This window comes from Aquarana catesbeiana, linkage group LG03 (assembly GCF_042186555.1).
Source record: "Aquarana catesbeiana isolate 2022-GZ linkage group LG03, ASM4218655v1, whole genome shotgun sequence".
Taxonomy (NCBI): domain Eukaryota; kingdom Metazoa; phylum Chordata; class Amphibia; order Anura; family Ranidae; genus Aquarana; species Aquarana catesbeiana.
The window spans coordinates 700,803,632-700,825,373 of NC_133326.1; the positions used below are offsets into that span (position 1 = coordinate 700,803,632).

The 21,742-nt window shown below is 43.2% G+C and overlaps 1 protein-coding gene across 1 annotated transcript in view; it reads right to left on the reverse strand.

Moving 5' to 3' along the window:
* The window catches only part of CAMTA2 (calmodulin binding transcription activator 2), a gene marked incomplete in the record, with an annotated part of 128,712 nt that overhangs the window by 17,642 nt on the left and 89,328 nt on the right, over window positions 1-21,742 (reverse strand). Inside the window, 8 exon segments of the mRNA XM_073623058.1 lie at window positions 3,146-3,217; window positions 5,511-5,730; window positions 5,817-5,978; window positions 10,940-11,124; window positions 11,316-11,596; window positions 14,149-14,425; window positions 16,748-16,826; window positions 16,907-17,088. Coding sequence (XP_073479159.1) covers window positions 3,146-3,217; window positions 5,511-5,730; window positions 5,817-5,978; window positions 10,940-11,124; window positions 11,316-11,596; window positions 14,149-14,425; window positions 16,748-16,826; window positions 16,907-17,088 — 1,458 coding nt within the window.

Consider the following 21,742-nt stretch of genomic DNA (forward strand, 5'->3'; position numbering starts at 1 on the left):
TCCTGCTGCTATCATAACTACAGTATAACCATACAATCCCCTCTGTAAAATAACATTATGTGTCCCAGTGTCTGTTACATAAAAAAAGATGCCGATCCCAACCTTATATGAGAGCGTCTCCCGTCCCTCACGTGACCACTCAGCTCTCTCTCCTCCACAGCTGACATCAGTGGGAGTTTCTCGGCTCCTCCCGCTGGAGCTGTCAGCCGGGGAGAGGAGAGAGCATCAGGAGACGCTCTGATATACAAGGTAGAAATCTGCATCTTTTTTATATAACACAGACACTGGGACACAATGTTATTTTACAGAGGGGATTGTATGGTTATATTGTAGTGGCTTAACAACCACTTTAAGATAAAAAAAAAAACCTCCTGCCTTTAAAACCACTTTAAGCTGGGTATACATGTGCATTTTTTTTTCATTCAACTAGCTGGTTGAACGAGATGAACGTTTAGATTCCCGCATCAACACAACAATGTGTAATACAAGGGGATCTCTCCTGCTGTGCTATTATATTCTAACAGGGGGGGGGGACCCCGCCTCAAACCCATCTGAATACACATTCTGATGGGGTTAGGTGGGATATAATTGCAGTCCTTGGTTGTAAGCATTGATCAAATGCTGTTTTTTCAGCAAGACCATTCGATAGAAGCCAGTTGTTGGACCGGGTTCTGTTGAACGGACAGCAGATCAAGTACCTTAAGTCAGCCGGTTCCTGCTGAACTGGACAAATTTTGGTACAGGTACAGATGTCACTACTGTGCTGATCACTGTTCTCCTTGCTGGAGAGGAAGCTGTATCTGTGGACCTGCAGTGCAAGGACTTCCCTGCTTCTGCTTTATTCATTTCCAAGATTTATGCTTTCCAAAGCTTTCCCATTGCGACTTATTACTTCAGTTATCATATTACCAACCATCAGAGGGGCAAGATCTGACTTGTGGAAGCAAACCCTGCCTCTACCATGATGGCCACCTCTACAAAGAGCAGTAACAAGGCATGGCAAGTCATTAATGGTAAAAAAATCAGCTGGAGCTACACTATGGGCCATACTGGTGACTAGTTTCTTGCCTTGCCTTACTTCTGCTTGCCTTTCCTGGGCACAGTTTCCACAGTACAGGATCTCTATAAAAGAGAAATTGAGGATGTCAGTCGACAGTGGGCTGACCAGAGCAACCCACAGGAGAAGTGGAGTCAAAAGAGCTTTGGCCCTACTTCTTTTCCCCACCGCGTTTAGGCCTGAGTATTGAGCAATCAAAGATTGCTGATCGCTCAGTTCTTAGTCTTCAATGAGCAGGGAGTGGTGACTGTCAGTCACCGGCTCTCTGCTCCTCCAGCGCTCACTGGAGCTCCGGGTTGTGAGCGGTATGCTTAGAGGTTAAGCCAGTTGCCAGTCAGGCATCTGGGTAGATCTCAACATTAACCACCTAACCAATTCCGGACCACAGCACGCCGATATACGTCCCTATAAGTCTGAAAAGGAATATCGTTATGGCAGCAGCTAGATGCCATAACCCTCTGTATCCTCTTTTTCGGCCGGCGGTCCGGTTTCCGATAAGAGTGGTCTCTGCGGCGGATTCACCGTGAGATCACTTTTATCGGTGGTGATACCCCCCCCACCCCTGTTGGGTATCAATTTACTCGGCGTAACATCATCTTTCGCAATATAAAAAAAAAAATTGGGCTAACTTCACCCTTGTCTTATTTTTTCATTCAAAAAAAGTGTATTTTTTTTCCAAAAGAGCGCTTGTTAGACCGCTGCGCAAATACGGTGTGACAAAGTATTGCAACAACCGCCATTTTATTCTCTAGGGTGTTAGTAAAAAAATGTATAATGTTTGGGGGTTCTAAGTAAGTTTCTAGCAAAAAAAAACGGTTTTTAACTTGTAAAAAACAAATCTCAAGGTTGGCTCCCCTGGGCGAATCGCCGTAACTGTACGCCGACCGCTTTAAAAGCTCCAGGCGGCGCAACGCCGGAGGCGATGCACATAGCCAGCGGGCGCGACGGCGGCCGGCCACCCGCGATCGCTCCTGACAGAGACAGAACGGAGGTCATCTCCCCACACTTAGAAACAGTCCCTAGGTAACACATTTAACCCTTTCCCTGCCAGTGACATTTATACATTAGTAATCAGTGGATATTTTTAGCACTGATCACTGTATAAATGTCAATGGTCCCAAAAAAGTGTCAAAAGTGTCTGGTCTGTTCGCCGCAGTCCCACAAAAAAAATCTCTGATCGGCGCCATTAGTAGTAAAAAGAATTAAAAAAAAAAAAATGGCATGAATCTATCCCCCATTTTGTAGATGCGATAACTTTTGCACAAACCAATCAATATACACCTATTGAGACTTTTTTTTTACCAAAAATATGTAGAAGAATACATATTTGCCTAAACTGAAGAAAAAAAAATGTGTTTTTTAAAAAAAAAATTGGGATATGTATTATAGCATACATTTTTTTTTTTTTTCCAAAAAATCTTTGTTTGTAGCACAAACAATAAAAACCGCAGAGGTGATCAAATACCACCAAAAGAAAGCTCTATTTGTGGGGAAAAAAAAAGGACGTCAATTTTGTTTGGGTACAACGTCGCTCGACCGCGCAATTGTCAGTTAAAACGACGCAGTGCCGAATCGGAAAAAATGGTCTCGTCATTAAGGGGGCAAATCTTCCGGTCCTTAAGTGGTTAAAGTCGGGATCCCTTCAGAGTCCGGACAGGCTGAGTGACGTCAGTTGATAGTGGGCTCACCAGAGTGACCCACAGGAGAAGTGGAGTCAAAAGAGCTTTGGCCCTACTTCTCCTTTAATGATGGAGCCTCGGTTTCTGCTCCCTACACAATTGTGATTTACAGAGGCGGAAAAATTAAGGCCACCCCCCCCTTATTATGATACAGAATCGTGCAGAACTCCCTCAAATACAACATGACGACTCCCAAAGCAAAGACAAAATATCACGCCAAATCCTGGCACAACTCCCTAGTTCTGTCCCAGTGAGGACATAGTAGTCCACAGTAGAAAGTAAGTCATTCATCAAGCACTTTCATTGAGATACAGAGTCAGAGATCTGCCCACCTGCTACACAAGAGGCCACACAACAAGCTTCTTGCCTAAAAAGTTAAGACAACAACAATATAATTTTAGGTTGTTACCTGCTTGTACTTCCGATAACAGCGCTGAATAACGGCAGCCGCTAGGTCCTGCTGTTCCTTTAACCGTCGTCCCTGCTTAGAGAAGAAATTATTGGAATAAATCATCAGCTTAAAGGTAATACAGATAATTTCGGTGTTCCCCCAATACTCAGATGACCTTTATCCTTTTGTTACCACAGAAAACATGGAGAAAAAAAAAATTCTATTGACTGTGGAGGTTCCCCGGCCGTAAAGTTCTATCTCTGCCCTTTCCCGAGCTGAACTCTCTGGGTTACTTAATTTACTATATGGAAAATCCCTGGAGAGGGGATGACATCATAATTTGTTTTTTTCAAAAGGCAGTTGGGTGCAATGCAAACAAACCATGAAAAAAACTGTGGTATTTAGGGAAGAGATGACCTATAAAAAGACAACATTATCCATGTGTCCACGTGAATATTTATCAGAACTAATGATGAAGGTAACTGCAGTTTGTCTTTGCAAACAAGTGCAAGTTAAAGTGTATCTAAAGTCAGTTGGCTTTTTAGATTGGATTGTACCGCCCCCTTTTTATGAGGAATGGATATTTTTTTTCTACATAAAACTTGATTTTATTGTAAAACTGTATGCTATGAGGAAGGCTCCGGCCGAAACGCGTTAGCACTATAAATGTAGCACTGCTGTTAGTCCCAAATAAAGATTTGTAAGAAGAAGCGATCGTGTTGCCGACATTTCTTGCTATTTTGAAGTTCACGGGACACAACAAGCCTGAGCAGCGATATTCAGCTCATTACTTTACAATTGTGCTGTAGAGCTTGGGGTGAGTCTTTGTCTACATTATCTAAAGTCAAAACTTTGTTTCTTTTCTTTTAGTTTTTAGAGAGGTTCTGGAAGGGGTTAGAAACACTGTTGCCTTTTTACTGCTCATTTACCCTCTCTATTTGTCCTGGTGCCCCATTGCCATTGGGACCAGTATTAAATTCGTAGACTAAAACATTTTTGTAGAGTAAAATACAACTAAAACAATTGTAAGATGACTAAAAACACAACTAAAATGGCATTTTAGTCAAAAAGAGTATGACTAAAACTAAATTGAAATTTGACATCAAAATGAACACTGGTCTGTAGTGCATGTTCAAACCTGATTACCCATAAGTAACATTCGATTTTTCACTCCAGCAATATATAATGAGTTTGGAAAAATTGTAGAGAAACGCTTAAATAATGCATTACGATTTGAACTATTCGATTTTAGATGGTTAAAATATAAGTTGGATGGGGCTATGTGATAGAAATGTTTTATGGAAATGTTTCAATAAAAACTATTTAAAAAAAAAATTATATTATATAGATTTAGTTGACTAAATACGACTAAAAATAAAAACAACTGCAGAAAACTAAAATGGGACTAAAACTAAAATGCCATTTTAGTCAAAAGACTAAGACTAAAACTGAATCGAAATTTGCTGCCAAAATGAACACTGATTGGGACAGGAAGTCAGGGTAATCTAAATTCTTAGGCCTCGTTCACATGTGGCATCCCCATGCAGGCAGCCGACTGATGTCAATAGAGAGGCAGTGGCGGAATCACACAGACGCTGACCCCAATCTGACATCCGTGCGGGTGCACAGCCCCATATACACATGGTCTGCATTTGGGGCCAAGCACCGGACATATTTTAGATTGGAAGCGACATAGGTGTCTGTGCAGCCGTCTCTTGCTGAATGCCATCAATAGGACTGCCTGCATGGGTACTTACAGCCCCCCCATGGGTGTAGGCTTTGTCTTTTGTCTTAGGAAGAAAAAATTTAAACTGCCGCACACCAGTTCAGCTCCTGTAAAATCAGTAGCTACGGCTTCAGCGTGACTCCACCCAGGCCATGCAGCTCATGTGTCGCCCTGCCCTCAGGACTTAGTCCTGGGGGCGAAAGGCGTCAGTTGGCATGGCCTGGATGGAGCTGGGCTGAAGCTGTATCTACCGATTTTACACTCAGAACTGGTGTGCGGTGGTTTGACTTTCTCTTCATAAGAGGGTGTACACAAAGCCGGGGCGAGCTCTTCCTTCCACCTGCACCTGACAGCGGGAGCTTCAGATGTTTATCTATGCATGGTCACAGTGAGGCCCAATAGATGTTCAATAAACAAGAGGTAAGGGGAAATCTTCTAATGTGATTTCCCCTCACTTTGGAGGGATTTTTTTTTTCTTCTGTTGTGTCTCCGGAAATGGAAGTAATGAAAATTCCACACTAAATGACAGAGATGGCAAAAGAAGAATAGAAAATGATGTTGGGTTTTTAACCATTCGCTACTCTATCCAAAAAGATGAATGTAAAATATCAGCAAAGACATGTGCCAGTAGATTAGTAGATCCCGTTGTGGTCTCACCTTGTACTTGCGAAAGGCGGTCTGAATAACCCGAGCCGCCTCGTAGAGCTCCCGCTGTTCATGGTCCGAGAGGGTCAGCAGAGCAAACTCACTCTCCATGCGTCCACTGCTTGAGGCACTAAGGAACTCGGACCACCTGGCTGCACCGGGAGGGTCAAACCGCTCAAATGAAATCTCTCCCAACGGGGGAGGAGTTGTAGGGGATGGTGGGGCCTCGGACCTGACAATATAGAAGGATAGCAATACTTTGAGGTCTAGAAGACCATTTTCATGCAAGAAAAGGAGCTACAAGTGAACTTCCATTACCTGGTAACTTTGACACGTAAGCCTTCAATGGACCTTCTGTTCACCCGTTTGGTTCGCTGCCCAAAGGCTCCAACGTCGCCATGTGACCCCAGGCTGCTACCGTCCTCTCCTGGACTCATCTGAGCAAAGCGAGCCAAGGCACGTGCTGCCCGCATGCCCTCTCTGCATGGAGATACCACAGGTTAGAGTCATCACAGCTGTTCTGTGCAGAATTTATATATATATATATATATATATATATATATATATATATATATATATATATATATATATATATATATATATATATATATATATATATATATATATATATATATATATATACACACACACACACACACATATATACACACACATACACACACACACACGCATATACATATACACACCCGATTCTGCACCACCTGGTAGGGGGTGCGCGTGCGCCGATTCTACTGTGATTAGTCACAGCAGAAGCCAAATCAGCAGGTGCCGGCCAATGGATGTCCACTGGCACCTGCTGATCTATGAGGAGACACGCTGAACGGAGCTCTGCCTATGTAAACAATGCAGAGTTCCTCCCTGTCAGCGGGGATTGCTGGATTTTGTTTCCCTGCATTTTGTTTAACCCCTTCAACACTGGGCACTTTCATCCCCCTTCCTGCCCAGGCCATTTTTCGGCTTTCAGCGCTGTCGCACTTTGAATGACAATTGCGCGGTCGTGCTACACTGTACCCAACTGACATTTTTCCATCATTTTCTTCACACAAATAGAGCTTTCTTTTGGTGGTATTTAATCACTGCTGGGTTTTTCATTTTTCACTAATAAAAAAAGAAAAAAAAAAAAGTTTCTTAGTTTCCGTCAGTATATTTTGTAAATGAGTAATTTTTCTCCTTCACTGATGTGCGCTGATGAGGCGGCACTTATATGCCGGACTGATAGGTGGCAATGATGGGGGCACTGACTGGCATCACTAATGAGCCCTGATTGGTGTCACTGATGAGGCGGCACTTAAATGCCGCAATGATAGGTGGCAATGATGGGCACTGATGAGCAGCAATATTGGGGGCACTGACTGGCATCACTAATGAGCACTGATTGGTGTCACTGATGGGCACTTATAGGGGTTACTAATGTGCACCGATTGGTGTCACTGATGGGACTTTGCTGTAATTAGGGTACTGATTGATCAGTGCCCTGATTACCTGCCCTTGTCTCCCCTGTGAGGAGATAATGCTGATCGGCACTCCTCGCCACACTCTGTCAGTGTGAGGCGAGGAGAGCCGATTACCGGCACTTCCGCATTTACATGTGACTGGCTGTGATTGGACACAGCCGATCACATGGTTAAAAAGCCGCGTCACCGGCTCTTTACAGAGATCGAGGTCGTGCTGTGTCCTAGGAACACGGCGCGCGAGAGCGGCCGTTCTGGGGCACCTTCATAGGACGTCCTCCCAGAATGAGAGCTGCACCACTCCTCCATCATTTGACGGCGGCCGGGCGGCAAGTGGTTAAAGTAGAACTATAGGCAAAACTTTTCTTTCCCATTTTGGATAGAGCAAAGGAAGGTTATAACCCCTCTCAAATTTTTTTCCCCCCCATTCTATGTACCGTTGCAGAGATTGCTCTTCACTTCTTGTCCTATAGCCAAACAGAGAGGAAATCCCTGCAATTAAGGAAATCTCTTAGGGATCACCAGGTCTCCAGAACTAGTGTGCCCATTGGAAGATTTCCCTTCAAATACTTTTTTGGGGGAAACCAAAATATGGGATTTCCTTTTACTTTCAATGATAATGGTAAACAGGACACAAAGAGGGTGAATCTTCTTAAAGGGGGCACAGAAAGCAATAAAAACTGACAAGCAGCCTAATCCCTCTCCACTCTATCCAAAACTAAAAAAAAACCTAAAAAAAAAAAAAAACCTTTGTTCTACTTTAATTTGCAAGGGAGTATTGAATTTAATTATTGTAATGAGTGGCCAGTACTTTGTGCATGAACTTTGTTCATTTGCAAACTTTGTGACTTATTGGTTTGGATTGTTTACTATATTCAAACTTTATGTCTTGGAAATCTAGAGGTATTGTTAATCTTTCTCAAGTGTGCACTAAAAAAAAAAAAAAAAAAAAAAAAAAAAGTTAACATCATTCCAACAATTACAGGTAGAATACCACATCCCTAAAGCTGATTATTTCCTCCAATTATGCCAATGCATTCCATGCCCAGCAGAGATAATCTCCACTGTTGTTCTATCAACCAGCTGTCTTTAACACGGTACTTAAGGCAACCTCCAAACGGGGGAATGTTTCATACGTTTATCTTAGTTTACTCAATGCTGATTTGGACCTATCCCCCCCCCCTTATCTGTAAGGCCACATGGGCACGAAAAAAAAAAAAAAAAAAAAAAAAAAAAAAAAAAAAAAAGGATTTGAGAGAGATCTCGGCGATTTATCAAAAGCCTGTATTAGCTACACAAATATGGCCATAGAGAATCTCCACCCTGTCCAAGATGTCTTGGAGACGAGGGGGACCTACTGCAAAAATATTGGCATTATCCCAAGTTATTTCGGTATTGGCGTGGCATAGTGGACATAGCCCGTTTGGTGTTAGATTCCAAGATTCCCTGTACCCCTCTCACTATGTCTAAGGTTGGGCTGGAACTTCCGGAAAAGAACACCATGATGGCTAACTGTTGCCAAAAAGGCGAGTGTTATTTATAGCCGGGAAACTGATAGCCATGAAGTGGTTGTCACCCTCTTCTCCAACATCTTGGATTAGGGAGGTCAATTCCTCCCTCCGTTTAGAAAAACAGACTCATCAGCAAAGGGGTTTTCCACAAAAATTGGGGGGGAAAAAAAAAAAAAAAAAATAATGTGGGAAGCTTGGCTGGACGCGCCTACTGTAGCATTGGTGGAACTGGTATGGGATAGACTCTGATCCTAAAGCACCTATTCCGTTGACATACTTTTGCCCCATTGATTTCTGTAAGTACACCTTCTCTCGATTATACTTGTGGGCCCCTCGTGTCCAAGAGTGACAACGTCACTTCCTCTTTACCCTGGTGTTGGATTGCGATTACATATTACGTTACATATTATATAACTGGATATTAGGTAAAGTTGATCCAGGGAATATCAGATTGCCTCTCCGGGTAGCAGGAAGGAATTTCTTCAGCTGCTGAAAAACACGGCTCCGAGTGTGAATGGACACACAGAGCCGCAGGTCGGGGGCGCCCCTGCTTGGATGAACCCAGAGCAAGCTGCTTGTTGTGGGGGCACTCGGCAAAAAGGGAGGAGCGCCAGCGTGGGACCCGAGAAGAGGACGATCCGGGCTGCTCTGTGCAAAAGCACTGCACAGAGCAGGTAAGTATATAGTTAATTGGTCGTACTGTTTTACACTATTGGAGCACATTATTTTACATGTGGAGTGTTTCCCGTATACACTGGTGGATATCGGGCTGTTGATCATACCCTATTTGTGTGGTATAAAAGCGATTTAGCCTTGCACGCAAATGCAGGCATTTGGAGTCGGTGAGTGCGTTTAAGGGAGTTGGTTCACTGAACACTCTGGTGTGGTGGAAGAAATTAATACACTTGCGATCAATCCATTTTATCATACGGACATTTTGTTGTTTATTATATGGACACCTTTTTGCACTAGATTTTTTTTATAGTGGACATTTTTCCATTATGTTTTAAATTGAACAATGTTATCCTTAATAGCGCCACTATTTTCTTCTTTAAATGTATGTTGTTCACCATCTAGAAATTTTGAAGGATTATATACTGTTAAGTATATAGTTAGTTACATAGTTAGTAAGGTTGAATAAAAACAATAGTCCATCCAAGTTCAACCTGAGTGTGTGTCTACAATTGTCCCTATCCCTGTACATTGTGTCTCATTAAGATGCTCATCTATTATATTATTTTTATTTTAGGGTACCCATATAGCGCCGTCAATTTACGCAGCACCCCACACATACATCGCACACTCACATCGGTCCCTATTCTCAAGGACCCCACAATCCAAGGTCCCCAACTCACATTCATATACTAGGGCCAATTTTGGACAGAAGACCATTAACCTGACATGTTTTGTTTTTTTTTTTAATTAAATAACAAACAAAAAAAAAAAACAAGACTTTAATATCACTTTAAGACGCAGGGATTTCGAATCCCCGGACCGGTGACAGCAGAGGATAGTGGGATTCCGGTACAGCAGGAACGGGGATGGGGGGGGTGTATGGGGGAGATGGGAAATGGGATCCAGTGTAAGGTAACCATACAGATTTTCTGTAAAGGTGAAGTTAGTCTTTAAGTTTCATTAAAACTGGATCACTTTTAGTTAAAAAGTAAACTGTCAAAAAGACCCAAATCTCTTATTTACCTAAAAAAAAAAAAAGAAAAAAAAAATAGGAATTGTTTACTTCCACCCTGGAACGGACGTCGCTCCAGCCCTCCAAGGCCATAGAGGAGATCAAAAATTATGTCGTCTTTTATAGTCTCTGAACAGCCGGCCGCACTGTCGGGTCATTTCCCTGACGCACCGGTGGAAATGGTAAGCCTACAAACCATGGCGAGCCGTCCCCTCCCACAGCTTCTGAAAGCATTATTCCAGTGGCTCAGACTGCTTTGATGAGTAAAAAATACCGGGACTATAGCGGATAGCATAACCTCAGTAAACCACGACATACATACACACATATACATATATATATATATATATATATATATATATATATATATATATATATATACACACACACACATATATATACACACACATATATATACACACACATATATATACACACACACGTATTGCGGTCAGCAAATGGTTAATATACAATGCATTAATGACTGGAGTGAACACACATGCCGGCACCCCCCATCTCCGAGGACCAGGAGGGAATTGGCTCATCTCATTAAGTTCCATTACAGGTCACAGTGCATGGGGATCGTGTTAAGTGGCCAGTTTAGGTGCAAATGGACGAGTTTTTTTTTTATTTTTTATAATAAAATATATCTTTCAAAAATATCTTCAATAACAGAACCCCTATAAAAAATTCAAGAAGTGTCTAAATTTAGCCAAAATAAATACACACACAAACACAAAACCCGAGGGGATCCATGTACTGAGTACTGACCCATGCGGGGGTAAGCCGGGCATCTGGTCGGCGGTATCCAGGTAGCTGGCCAGCCATGCCATGGTCTTGCTAAGGTTGCCCGATCTCTCTCTGAGCGGTGCAGAGTCTGAGGCGGTGAAATCATCCTGCTTGATGCGATCGGGAGTGGCCTCTATGATCTGTTCTGCGAGGGTGACCATATCAACCTGGGACAAGGGAGAGTGGAGGCGATGGGGGTGGGGGAGGAGGAGGTGAGGGGCCGTAAGAGAAAGGAAGGTGCACATGAAGAAACAAAAAAGGAAGGGACGGGGGAGAGGAAGTAAAGAGAGCAACAGATAAACAGCATGGAAAGAGTGTGGGGTAGAAGAGCGGCGGGGAACAAGGAGAGAAACTTTACCTGCAAATAGTCTCGGTTTTCGGCGTCCTCTTTGTATTGCAGGAGATCCGCATCAACCCCTCCAGGGGAGTCCAGGTACTGGCTTTGATCCACGGGGTCCTCTAGGTCCCAAGATGCAGCCCCTAGCAGCCTGGAATTAGGGGAGGCTTCTACAGGAGCGTCCTGGCTGCTCTCTGGGCTGCAGTCCAGTGAACCACGGAGAGCAGAGCTGCTGGAGTAGGCGGAAGTGACAGAAATGGAGCCATCTGACACGTCGGAAGGAGACGGGAGACTGCTGAGACCTGGAGAGAGAACGTTCAGAAGAATGTAAAAAAGTCGCCCCTTGACTTCTCAGAATAGGAACGATAAAGGTTTTGTAGAACAATAGGATTTTTGAGCTAAATCATTTTGGGAGATAAAGAGAAGTGTCCTGGCTGCCGCATACCTGGGCCGCTCAAGCAAAATGGAACGGGTTGTGGATCCCAAGCATTCATCTCTGGGAGTGCCGGCACAGAAAGGGAGCTCATCCCAGGCTTCTGCAAACACTGTCAATAAAGAAAGGACTCCCTGAAGCCGCACATCAGTGCTGTCCCTAGACTGGGCGTGCGAATAGCAATCTCAGCCTGGACCACGACCAGGCCACGCCCCCTGTGTTTCACTCAGCCCCCAACGTGTTTCGCCCCGCCGCTCTTCGGAGCTTAGTCATAGGGCTGAAGATCCCAGGCATGTGGGGGAGTATTTATGCATCATTGGCCGTCATTAAAAGGTGCTACAAAAATGAACAGGTATGTGTGTGGTGAATGTCTGTAGAAAAGGCTGGTTTATAAGATTTGAGATAATTAAACCGCCTGAGGCTTTTTACTTTTCACAGCCTCAGGCTTCGATATACTAAACTCATACACACAACTCCGCTTCATGTTTAAGCTCATTATGGTTACATCTTTTTTTGGGGTTTTTTTTTAGGTCAGGACTCCCCATGACTCCCCACCACTTGCTTACCGGGCACTTATACCCCCTTCCTGCCTAGGCCAATTTCCAGCTTTCAGCGTTGTCACACTTTGAATGACAATTACTCAGTCATGCAACACTGTACCCAAAATAAATTTTTTATCATTTTTTTTCCCCAAAAATAGAGCTTTCTTTTGGTGGTATAATCACCACTGTTTTTTTTTTTTTGCTAAACAAAAAAAAGACTGAAAATTTTGAAAAAACAAAACATTTTTCAGATTTTGTTATAAAAAAATTTTGCTAACCGGTAATTGTTCTTTCACTGATGGGCACTAATGAGGCGGCACTGATATGTGGCAAGGAGAGGCGGCACTAAGAGGCAATAAGCAGTACTGATGGGCACTGATAGAGGACACTGGTGGGCACAGATTTGCAGCACTGGAGGGCACTGAGGCAGCACTGATTAGCAGTACTGATGGGCACTGATAGATGACACTGGTGGGCATAGATTTGCAGCACTGGAGGGCACTGAGGCAGCACAGAGAGGTGGCACTGATTAGCAGTACTGATGGGCAATGATAGATGGCACTGGTGGGCACAAATTTGCGGCACTGGAGGGCACTGAGGCGGCACTGATGGGTGGCATGGAGAGGTGGCACTGATTAGTAGTACTGATGGCGAATGATAGATGGCACTGTTGGGCACAGATTTGCAACACTGGAGGGCACTGAGGTGGCACTAATTAGCAGTACTGATGGGCAATGATAGATGGCACTGGTAAACACAGATTTGCAGCACTGGAGGGCACTGAAGCGGCACTGATTAGTAGTACTGATGGGCAATGATAGATGGCATTGGTGGGCACAGATTTGCAGAACTGGAGGGCACTGAGGTGGCACTGATTAGTAGTACTGATGGGCAATGATAGATGGCATTGGTGGGCACAGATTTGCAGCACTGGAGGGCACTGAGGCGGCACTGATGGGTGGCATGGAGAGGTGGCACGGATTAGCAGTACTGATGGCGAATGATAGATGGCACTGCTGGGCACAGATTTGCAGCACTGGAGGGCACTGAGGCGGCATGGAGAGGTGGCACTGATTAGCAGTACTGATGGGCAATGATAGATGGCACTGCTGGGCACAGATTTGCAGCACTGGAGGGCACTGAGGCAGCACTGATGGGTGGCATGGAGAGGTGGCACTAATTAGCAGTACTGATGGGCAATGATAGATGGCACTGGTGGGCACAGATTTGCAGCACTGGAGGGCACTTAGGGCACTGAGGTCACTTCAACAGAAGCCGGTTACCGGCTTTATTCTTTTCTTCACACTGTGAAGAAAAGAAAAAAAAAAAAAAAAAAAAAAAAAAAAGCCAGTAACCGGCTTCTGTTTACCTCCGTGTTCAGTTGTCATTGGCTGACAGCGGATGATGTGGTAAAGGCCCCACTGTAATCGGCCTTTTACCCTGCTCTGTGATCAGCCATAGCCCAAGAACACAAAGTGTGGCGTGTGGATGGCACAAGAACGGATGACGTACATGGACGCCCTTCCGGCAATTTGAGGTCTGCGCTGCAGCCGTCTTTCAGTTATAACGCGGACATGAAGTGGTTAAATATTACATGAACAGAACTGACAAAATAAACTGAGGTTAGTGTTCCCTGTAGTCCAGTGGTTCTCAACTCCAGTCCTCAGGACCCACCAACAGAACAGATTTTAAGTATTACCTTGGGGAGATGCAGACTAGAATACTGCAATCACTGAGCAGCAAATTATATCACCTGTGATGTATTTCAGTTATCTTGCAAACCTGGCCTGTTAGTGGGCCCTGAGGACCGGAGTTGAGAACCACTGCTGTAGTCAAAGTCATAGTTCTGACCCTCGGTAGGGGGAGACAGCGCTATTACCGGTATCTGCACTTGTAGATATCGGAGAGAGTCCTTGACCAATCTCCTGGCTTCCCATCAAGGAGTGCCAGCTCCCAGAATGCAACTCGGTGAAGTTTCCCGGTGCCGCTTCTTGTCTCTGCATCTCCTCCAGAGTGGAGGCCAATTTGACGTGTCCTCGAGAACGGGCCACTCCAAGAGGAAAGCGGCCCAAGGAGTCCGGTATGGAGAGAGCCCGGCAGTCCCAGCGGAAGAGGAGGGCGGCGGCCTCGGTGTGCCCCAGAGCACAGGCCCACATCTGTCATAAAGAAGAAAGAACAGTATAAAATGTAAAGCATATAAAGACCTAAAACCACAAAGTGCATAAAGTACAATAAGATGATAAATGGATGAATGTGACAAAAAGAAACGCCACAAACAATTTATAGCTTCACAAGTTTGAAAACAGACCAATATTTATGAAGTTTAACCTTCTCCCCATCTCCTGCCGTTTTGGAGAAGTGTTGTTGCTTCCTGGAAATAACTTTGTAATAAGTGGGTGCTGTAGGGAATACTGGCTGGGAACGGGAACTGACACAAGGGTAAGGCATGTATTGACACCATGGATCATGGAAATGGCAGGCAAAAAAAAAAAAAATGATTGAAGCGATTACATTACAGCAAAAAACTGAGTTGTTTGGAGCCACGCAGGACCCCTACATCACATGCCTGGTAAAGGGGTCCTGCGTAGCCCCGAAAAAAAATCAAAAATATATGCTGTGATAGGATCGCTTCAATAAACTTTTTACCTATTTAGTACAGGTACTTATTATAGCGCTGTCAATTTATGCAGCGTTTTACATACACTATATTACCAAAAGTATTGGGACACCTGCCTTTACACACACACATGAACTTTAATGGCATCCCAGTCTTAGTCTGTAGGGTTCAATATTGAGTTGGTCCACCCTTTTGCAGCTATAACAGCTTCAACTCTTCTGGTTTAGGAGTGTGTCTATGGGAATATTTGACAATTCTTCCAAAAGAGCATTTGATGTGGGATGAGAAGGCCTGTCTCGCAGTCTCCGCTCCAATTTATAGCAAAGGTGTTCTATGGGGTTGAGGTCAGGACTCTGTGCAGGCCATGTCCTTAAAAGTACCATTCTGCTCCAGTTTATAAAATGTTGAACACAGATCCTAATGGGAGTGCCGATTGCCATGTTAAGCAAGCTGCTAGCAGGCTTCAGCACTTCTTGAAGCTTGTTGAAAGCCTGCTAGCAGCTTGCTTAAAGTGGCAATCAACACTCCCATTAGGATCTGTGTTCAACGATTACAAATTGGAGTTGAATGGTAGCTTTAAAGCTTCAACAAAGCTTGCTGAAAGCTCGGGAAATGCTTTGTCAAAGTTTGCGGTTCACACCGCTCTGAAATGCCTTAATGTGGCCTTTAGGGTAGATTTAGACATACACCTAAACCTCCCTTGCCTCTGAAGCTTGATCCACTTGCGGCTCACACTCCAGGGGCTACTGACAGGCGGTGAGGTAGCGTTGCAGCGCCTCCTTACCGCCTGGTTTAACCACCTCAGAACCGCCCACCGTCGTTATACGTCGGTACTTTGACATTGAATACCATTGTTATGGCAGCAGGTAGCAGCCGGTATTTTTTTTTTTTTAAACGGTGGGCTGTCCGCTTTCTGATAAAAGTGGTCTCTGTGGCGATTCGCTGCAAGATCACTTTTATCGGTGGCGGGAGAGGTGCCCATCCCCCCCCCCACTCCCGCCGCATCCCGGGGGTGTCGGTAGTGGAAGGGACAGTGTAAAAATAAAGATAAAAAATAAATAAAAATTTAAAAGCGCCCGTCCCGCCGTGCTAGGGCACAGAAACAAACGCATACATAAGTCACGCCCACATAAGTAAACGGTGTTCAAACCACACATGTGAGGTATCACCGCGATCGTTCGAGCGAGAGAAATCATTTTAGCCCCAGTCCTTCTCTAACTCAAAACTGGTAATCCCCATTCCACGAGCGGGCGCAATTTTGAAGCATGACATGTTGGGTATCCATTTACTCGACGTAACATTATCTTTCACAATATAAAAAAAAACAAAAAATTGGGCTAACTACAGTTTTCTTATTTTTTTTTTTATTTAAAAAAAGTGTATTTCTTTTCCCAAAGAAAATTGCGTTTGTAAGACTGCTGCGCAAATACGGTGTGAGACAAAGTATTGCAACGACCGCCATTCTATTCTCTAGAGCGTTTGAAAAAAACTATTGGCAGGCAGAAAAAGCGCTGCTCAACTGCAGGTCTAAATGACGGCTTAGGGGTTTATAGAGGGATGATGCTATACTACCAACACATGTTCTTTAAGTACATCACAATGTTTTATTTACTTTTTTAGCTCCAGTATGGTGCACGATAAGCTTATTGTTATCCAGTATCCCCAGTATTTCTCAGCCGTTCAATCGTGAAGAATTGGAAATATCATACCATACAGCAAAGAAAAGAGGTGGGGGATGACAAGGTAATGTGTATTACTTTACAAATGTTTTGGTAGGTAAATCGGTTCTCAGCTTTGTTGAAGGTGTTTGGTTAGAGTTTTAGCTTTGGAACAAGTAGAAAAAAAAAAAAAAAATGCTCACCAGAGGAGTGCATGAGAAGTGATCGACGTTCAGAGGATCCACCTCTAACTCCACCACCAAACTCTGAGAATGGATGCTTCTGAAAACAGAAGAATAGATTTAAGTGAGTTTTGTTAAATATTTTTCTTACTCCATTTTGCCAAACCACAAGTCACTCACCTCCACTGTATTAAGGTCTCGATAAGCCTGGCGTAGCCCTGGGCTGCAGCCAGATGGAGAAGGGTCATGCCACGGAAGCTCATCTCATGGGCTAGAAGGTCTGAAGTCACCCAGCAGGTCTGTGACATCATCTTTTCACAAACAGCCACAAGTCGAGCCTCGAAGGAATCTGCAGATGACACCTAAAGGATTGAAGGAAAAAAAAATTGGAGGTTACCCACAAATTGTATGTATGCAATTAGACAAAATCAAAACTACGAGGGGACATTTAAAAGGACTGGAAGTATTAAAAAAAAACAAAAAATCTGAAATTACACAATCCATGGAACAGATATAAACCCTGAAAATTACTTTCTATGGTTCAATCTCAAACCAGTGAAGACAAAGCACTCATGGCATTAACCTCCTAATCCACATACTAGTTGTGGGTTCGTGGATTAAGGCGCTGCAGACATTGGAATAAACATGATGGTCAATGCAATAAACTACCATTTAATGTTCATATTTTCAAAGTACACCTCTCCAAAGTAAGTTCAGGTGTCTCTAGTGAAGTGTAATGTGTCCAAAGCCAGCTCAATAAAGACACTGTTTGATCAGTTTGGGGTGGAGGAACTCACCACCACTGATCTCAACCCTACTGGAAACCTTAGGGATAAACTGGAACGTTAATGATGTGCCAAGTCTTCACATCCAACATTATTAACTGACCCTACAAATGTTTTTTTGGCTGACTGGATACAAAGAACACAACCATTTTTTGGAAAGCCTTCCTAGAAGTGTGGAGCCAGCTCCATAAAGACATGGCTCGATGAGTTTGGTGTGAAGGAACTCTGGTGTCCTACACAGAACCCTAACCTCAACCCTACCAAAAATCTTTGGGAGGAATCGAAACCCTGATAGTGAGCCAGGAATTCTCATTCAACACCAGTACCTGACATCACAAATGTTCTTTTGGCTCATTAGATACAAATTCCTATACACACTCCAAATTTTTGTGGGAAGCCTTTCCAGAAAAGTTAAGTCAGCTCCATGAAGACATGATTTGATGATATTGGTGTGAAGGAACTGGAGTGTCCTGCATCGAGCCCCTGACCTCAACCCTACTGAACACCTTTGGAATTGGTCAACTGTGAGCCAGGTCTTCTTATTCAACATTAATACCTAACCTCACAAATCTTTTTTTGGCTGACTGGACACAGACACTCCAAAAATTTGTGAAAAGCCTTTCCAGAGGAGTGGAGCCAGCTTCATAAAGACATAGTTTGGTGTGGATGAACTCACCACCACTGATCTCACCCCTACCGGAAACCTTTGAGATGAACTGGAACACCAATGCGCCATGTCTTCTCATCCAACATTATTAACTGACCCCATAAATGTTTTTATGGCTGACTGGATACAAGTTCTGAGAGGCACACTGCAAAATTTTGTGGTAAGCTTTACCAGAAAAGTGGAGTCAGCTCCATAAAAACATGATTTGATGAGTTTTGTGTGGAGGAACTCTAACGTCCTGCACAGAGCCCTGACCTCAACCCTACTGACGACCTTTGGGAGGAATTGAAACCCCGATAGTGAGCCAGGTCTTCTCATCCAACATCAGTATCTGACTTAACAAATGTTCTCGTGGCTCATAGGACACAAATTCACACAACACGTTCCAAAAATTTGTGGAAAGCCTTCCCAGAGGATTAGATTAGAAATTTACTGACTCAGAAATAGAATTTGCTTGACCATCAAATAGATCTGACTTTAGCCCAGGAAGGCTTTCAATAAAAACCCAACACTGGAGCTTTTAAAACACATAAAATGGCAAGCAAGCCAAACACCATAGTATTTGTTTTGGCAGGCTTGACCCTTGGCTGGAAAGCCTGAGGGATACAAAAAAAAAAAAAACTGGAGGTTGAACTTTCCAGCAAACACTGAAATATCAGTTTTGGGCTGTCTGACCCTTCAAGGTGTCTGTGGCTTACAGGAAAAATAATCCTATGTTTACATGGCTGTCACCATCGACATGAAGGCGATACAAAAGCCACAAAGCTGGCCCTCGCACAGCCAACAGACGGTGTGGAAAATATTGTTTGTAACTTAAGAAGCGTATAATCCACTTAGTAAATCTTGCATGACGTCTAATGGAAATTTCATCAGACAACATTCCCCCCCCCCCCAGTCTTCCTGCGCAACTGGGATCCAAACGGGTTACGCGGTAAACTCTACAGAGGGGTGGCCAGATGGACAGGGACTTGTATGTGCAGAGGGACAGGTGATTGACGGGCAGCTGCATGTGCTATCAGTACGGAGTAGATCTGGCATTACATCGCAGAACTGTGCAGGACGTGAAATTCGGGCAAGAAAAAAAAATAAAAAATTTAAAAAGATAAATACAACTAATTCTAGTAAAAACTTTATTTTTTATTATCACACCAACATATTTTTTTGAGATAATCAGAATCTATTTTATGTGCGATTTTTATTAATTTTTTTTAACCACTTAATTTTTTGCACACTTAAATCTGCATTTTTATATGCTGGAAAATTACTCTCCCTTAAACGATTTTCTGAAATATATCAAAAGTGGGTATGATTGGTAAAAAAGATGAAAAAAAAAAGTACTAAAATTATAAATGTATAAACTGATGCCAATTTGTACAAATTATAAATCAAAAAGCCCATGGCCCATTGCCTAACCCCCCACGAAGACGTCACTGCCGACGAAACGGCGTCCAGACGCACTACGAGCCGAGCCTGTCAGAGTCTACCCACCGTCAGCCTGATGATTTTTGTCACTGCTGTAATTGGATTGCTGTATCATTATAGATCCAATAACTTTTTGAATAAAGATTTTTTTTTTAACGGACTTCATGATGGAAAGATCTGCTTTTATTTTTGGTTCCATAACATTGTTGGTTGCCGAGAGGTGATCATCTCCCCCTTAACAGGAGGCGAGCCTAAGATGTATAACTCGTGCTTTTGGCCATTTTGATTTTTGGAGCAACTCTTCCGGTAAGAGGCTTATAGTATCCACTACTACTCAATGGTGGGGGGGTCTGCTATACTCGCACAGATGACACTTCTTGGAAAACCTCTCATTGTGAATGTTTGATGAACTTTAAACATCTCTATGCACTTGTCTTGCAGTTTTGCACATTTCGGAGAGCTTCAAATTATTCTTTTGCTCTTTATTGTTATTAGTTGTCCATATTTGCACCTTTGCGATTCATTATTGGAAATTAATGAACTTCATTTGTCATTATAGTTAACTTTTGTGAACTGTTGAGGAGTACATGCACTTTTTGCTTTGGGTATAACTGGTAACCTCAGTACCACATCCCATAAAGAATCACAAAACATCAAAAAATGGAGTGGTGGGCCTTTTAGCCCTGGTTCACACCATTGCGATTTGATAGTTTAAAAAAAAAAAAAAAAAATCGCATGACAAGTCGCACCCCATTGCCGGCAATGGGATCGCTCAAATCGTTGTGACTCAAGTCACAGCGACTTTGAAAAAGGTTCCTGTGCTATTTTTTTGCGTCTCAAAAAAGGTTCCTGCGCTACTTTTTTTGCTACTTGCATTGACTACCGTTAAATGAAGTTGCAAGCCCCAATGAAATCGGAGATCCAAATCGCACTGAAATAGCGCGGCTTTGAAATCGCACTGAAATAGCGCGGCTTTGAAATCGCACTGAAATAGCGCGGCTTTGAAATCGCACTGAAATAGCGCGGCTTTGAAATCACACTGGGTGCAAACTATTTTTTCTAAAAATATTGTTTTGATAAGCAAGCAATATAAAATATTGTAGCAGCCACAATTTTATTCTCCAGGGCCTCGGACTATTTCAAAAAAAAAAAAAAAAAGAGAGTGGTATGACTTTTAGGGCTCATGAACACTGCAGCTCAAAAAGGAGCTCAAAGGAGCTCTCCTAGAGGCTTTTGAGCTTTTTTTCTGCATGGAAACACCCCTCTATGTTAGCTATGTGTCCACGCACACTATGGGTTTTTCAGGCATATATTCCTACAGGCAGAAACCCCCCCTCCACCAAACTCGTGTTTTTGAGAGGAGCTAGCCCCAAAAGGGATCAGAAGAGCTCAAAGAAGCTCAAAAACACACGAAAAAGTGTGTTCCAGATTTTTGTTTTGAATATACAATGGTAAAGAAAATATTATCTAGGAGGGTTCATGAAAAAAAAAAAAAAAACTATTATGCTCAAAAAAGCTCAAAGGAGCTCAAAGGAGTCTGAAGAAGCTCAATAAAAACGTAAAAACGTGCACAAAAAAAAAAAAAAAAAAAAAAAAAAAAAAAAAAAAAAAGCAAAAGCACCAGCTTTCTCAAGCTGAAATAAAAGCTCAAAAAGCAGGTTTTTTTGAGCTGCAGTGTGGATGAGCCCTTAAGGTGCCAATTATACTTCCCTTAAAGTGGATGTTAAACAGATTCATGAAATTTGACCTGGGAACATATATCTGCAGTGTTTTCTTGTCTCTCTTTAAAGCCCTAAGTCCAGTGGCTTTCTCCTGCTCTGTTCTTCTGTTATCAGCATAATAACTTCTGACAAATTCTCAGACAACTGTGATAAAAGCAGGCAGAATTTTGTGTCAAGTAGGCGACGGGAAGGGGGACGGGAAGAGCGCTGTCAGATTACATACAGTGAGAATCTCCTGTTTACTTGGCGGCCTCTGTAATAGGAAGTCCCGTCTCCTGGGCCGCCATTGGAGCACTGTTCAGTCTATCATAGGAGATTCTCAATGTATGTAATCTGCCGGCGCTCGTCCCACCCCCTTCCTGTCCCTTTTAGGCTGCAGATGGCAGTAGCGAGGCTGCTGCATTGAAGGCACTTGTGAGTC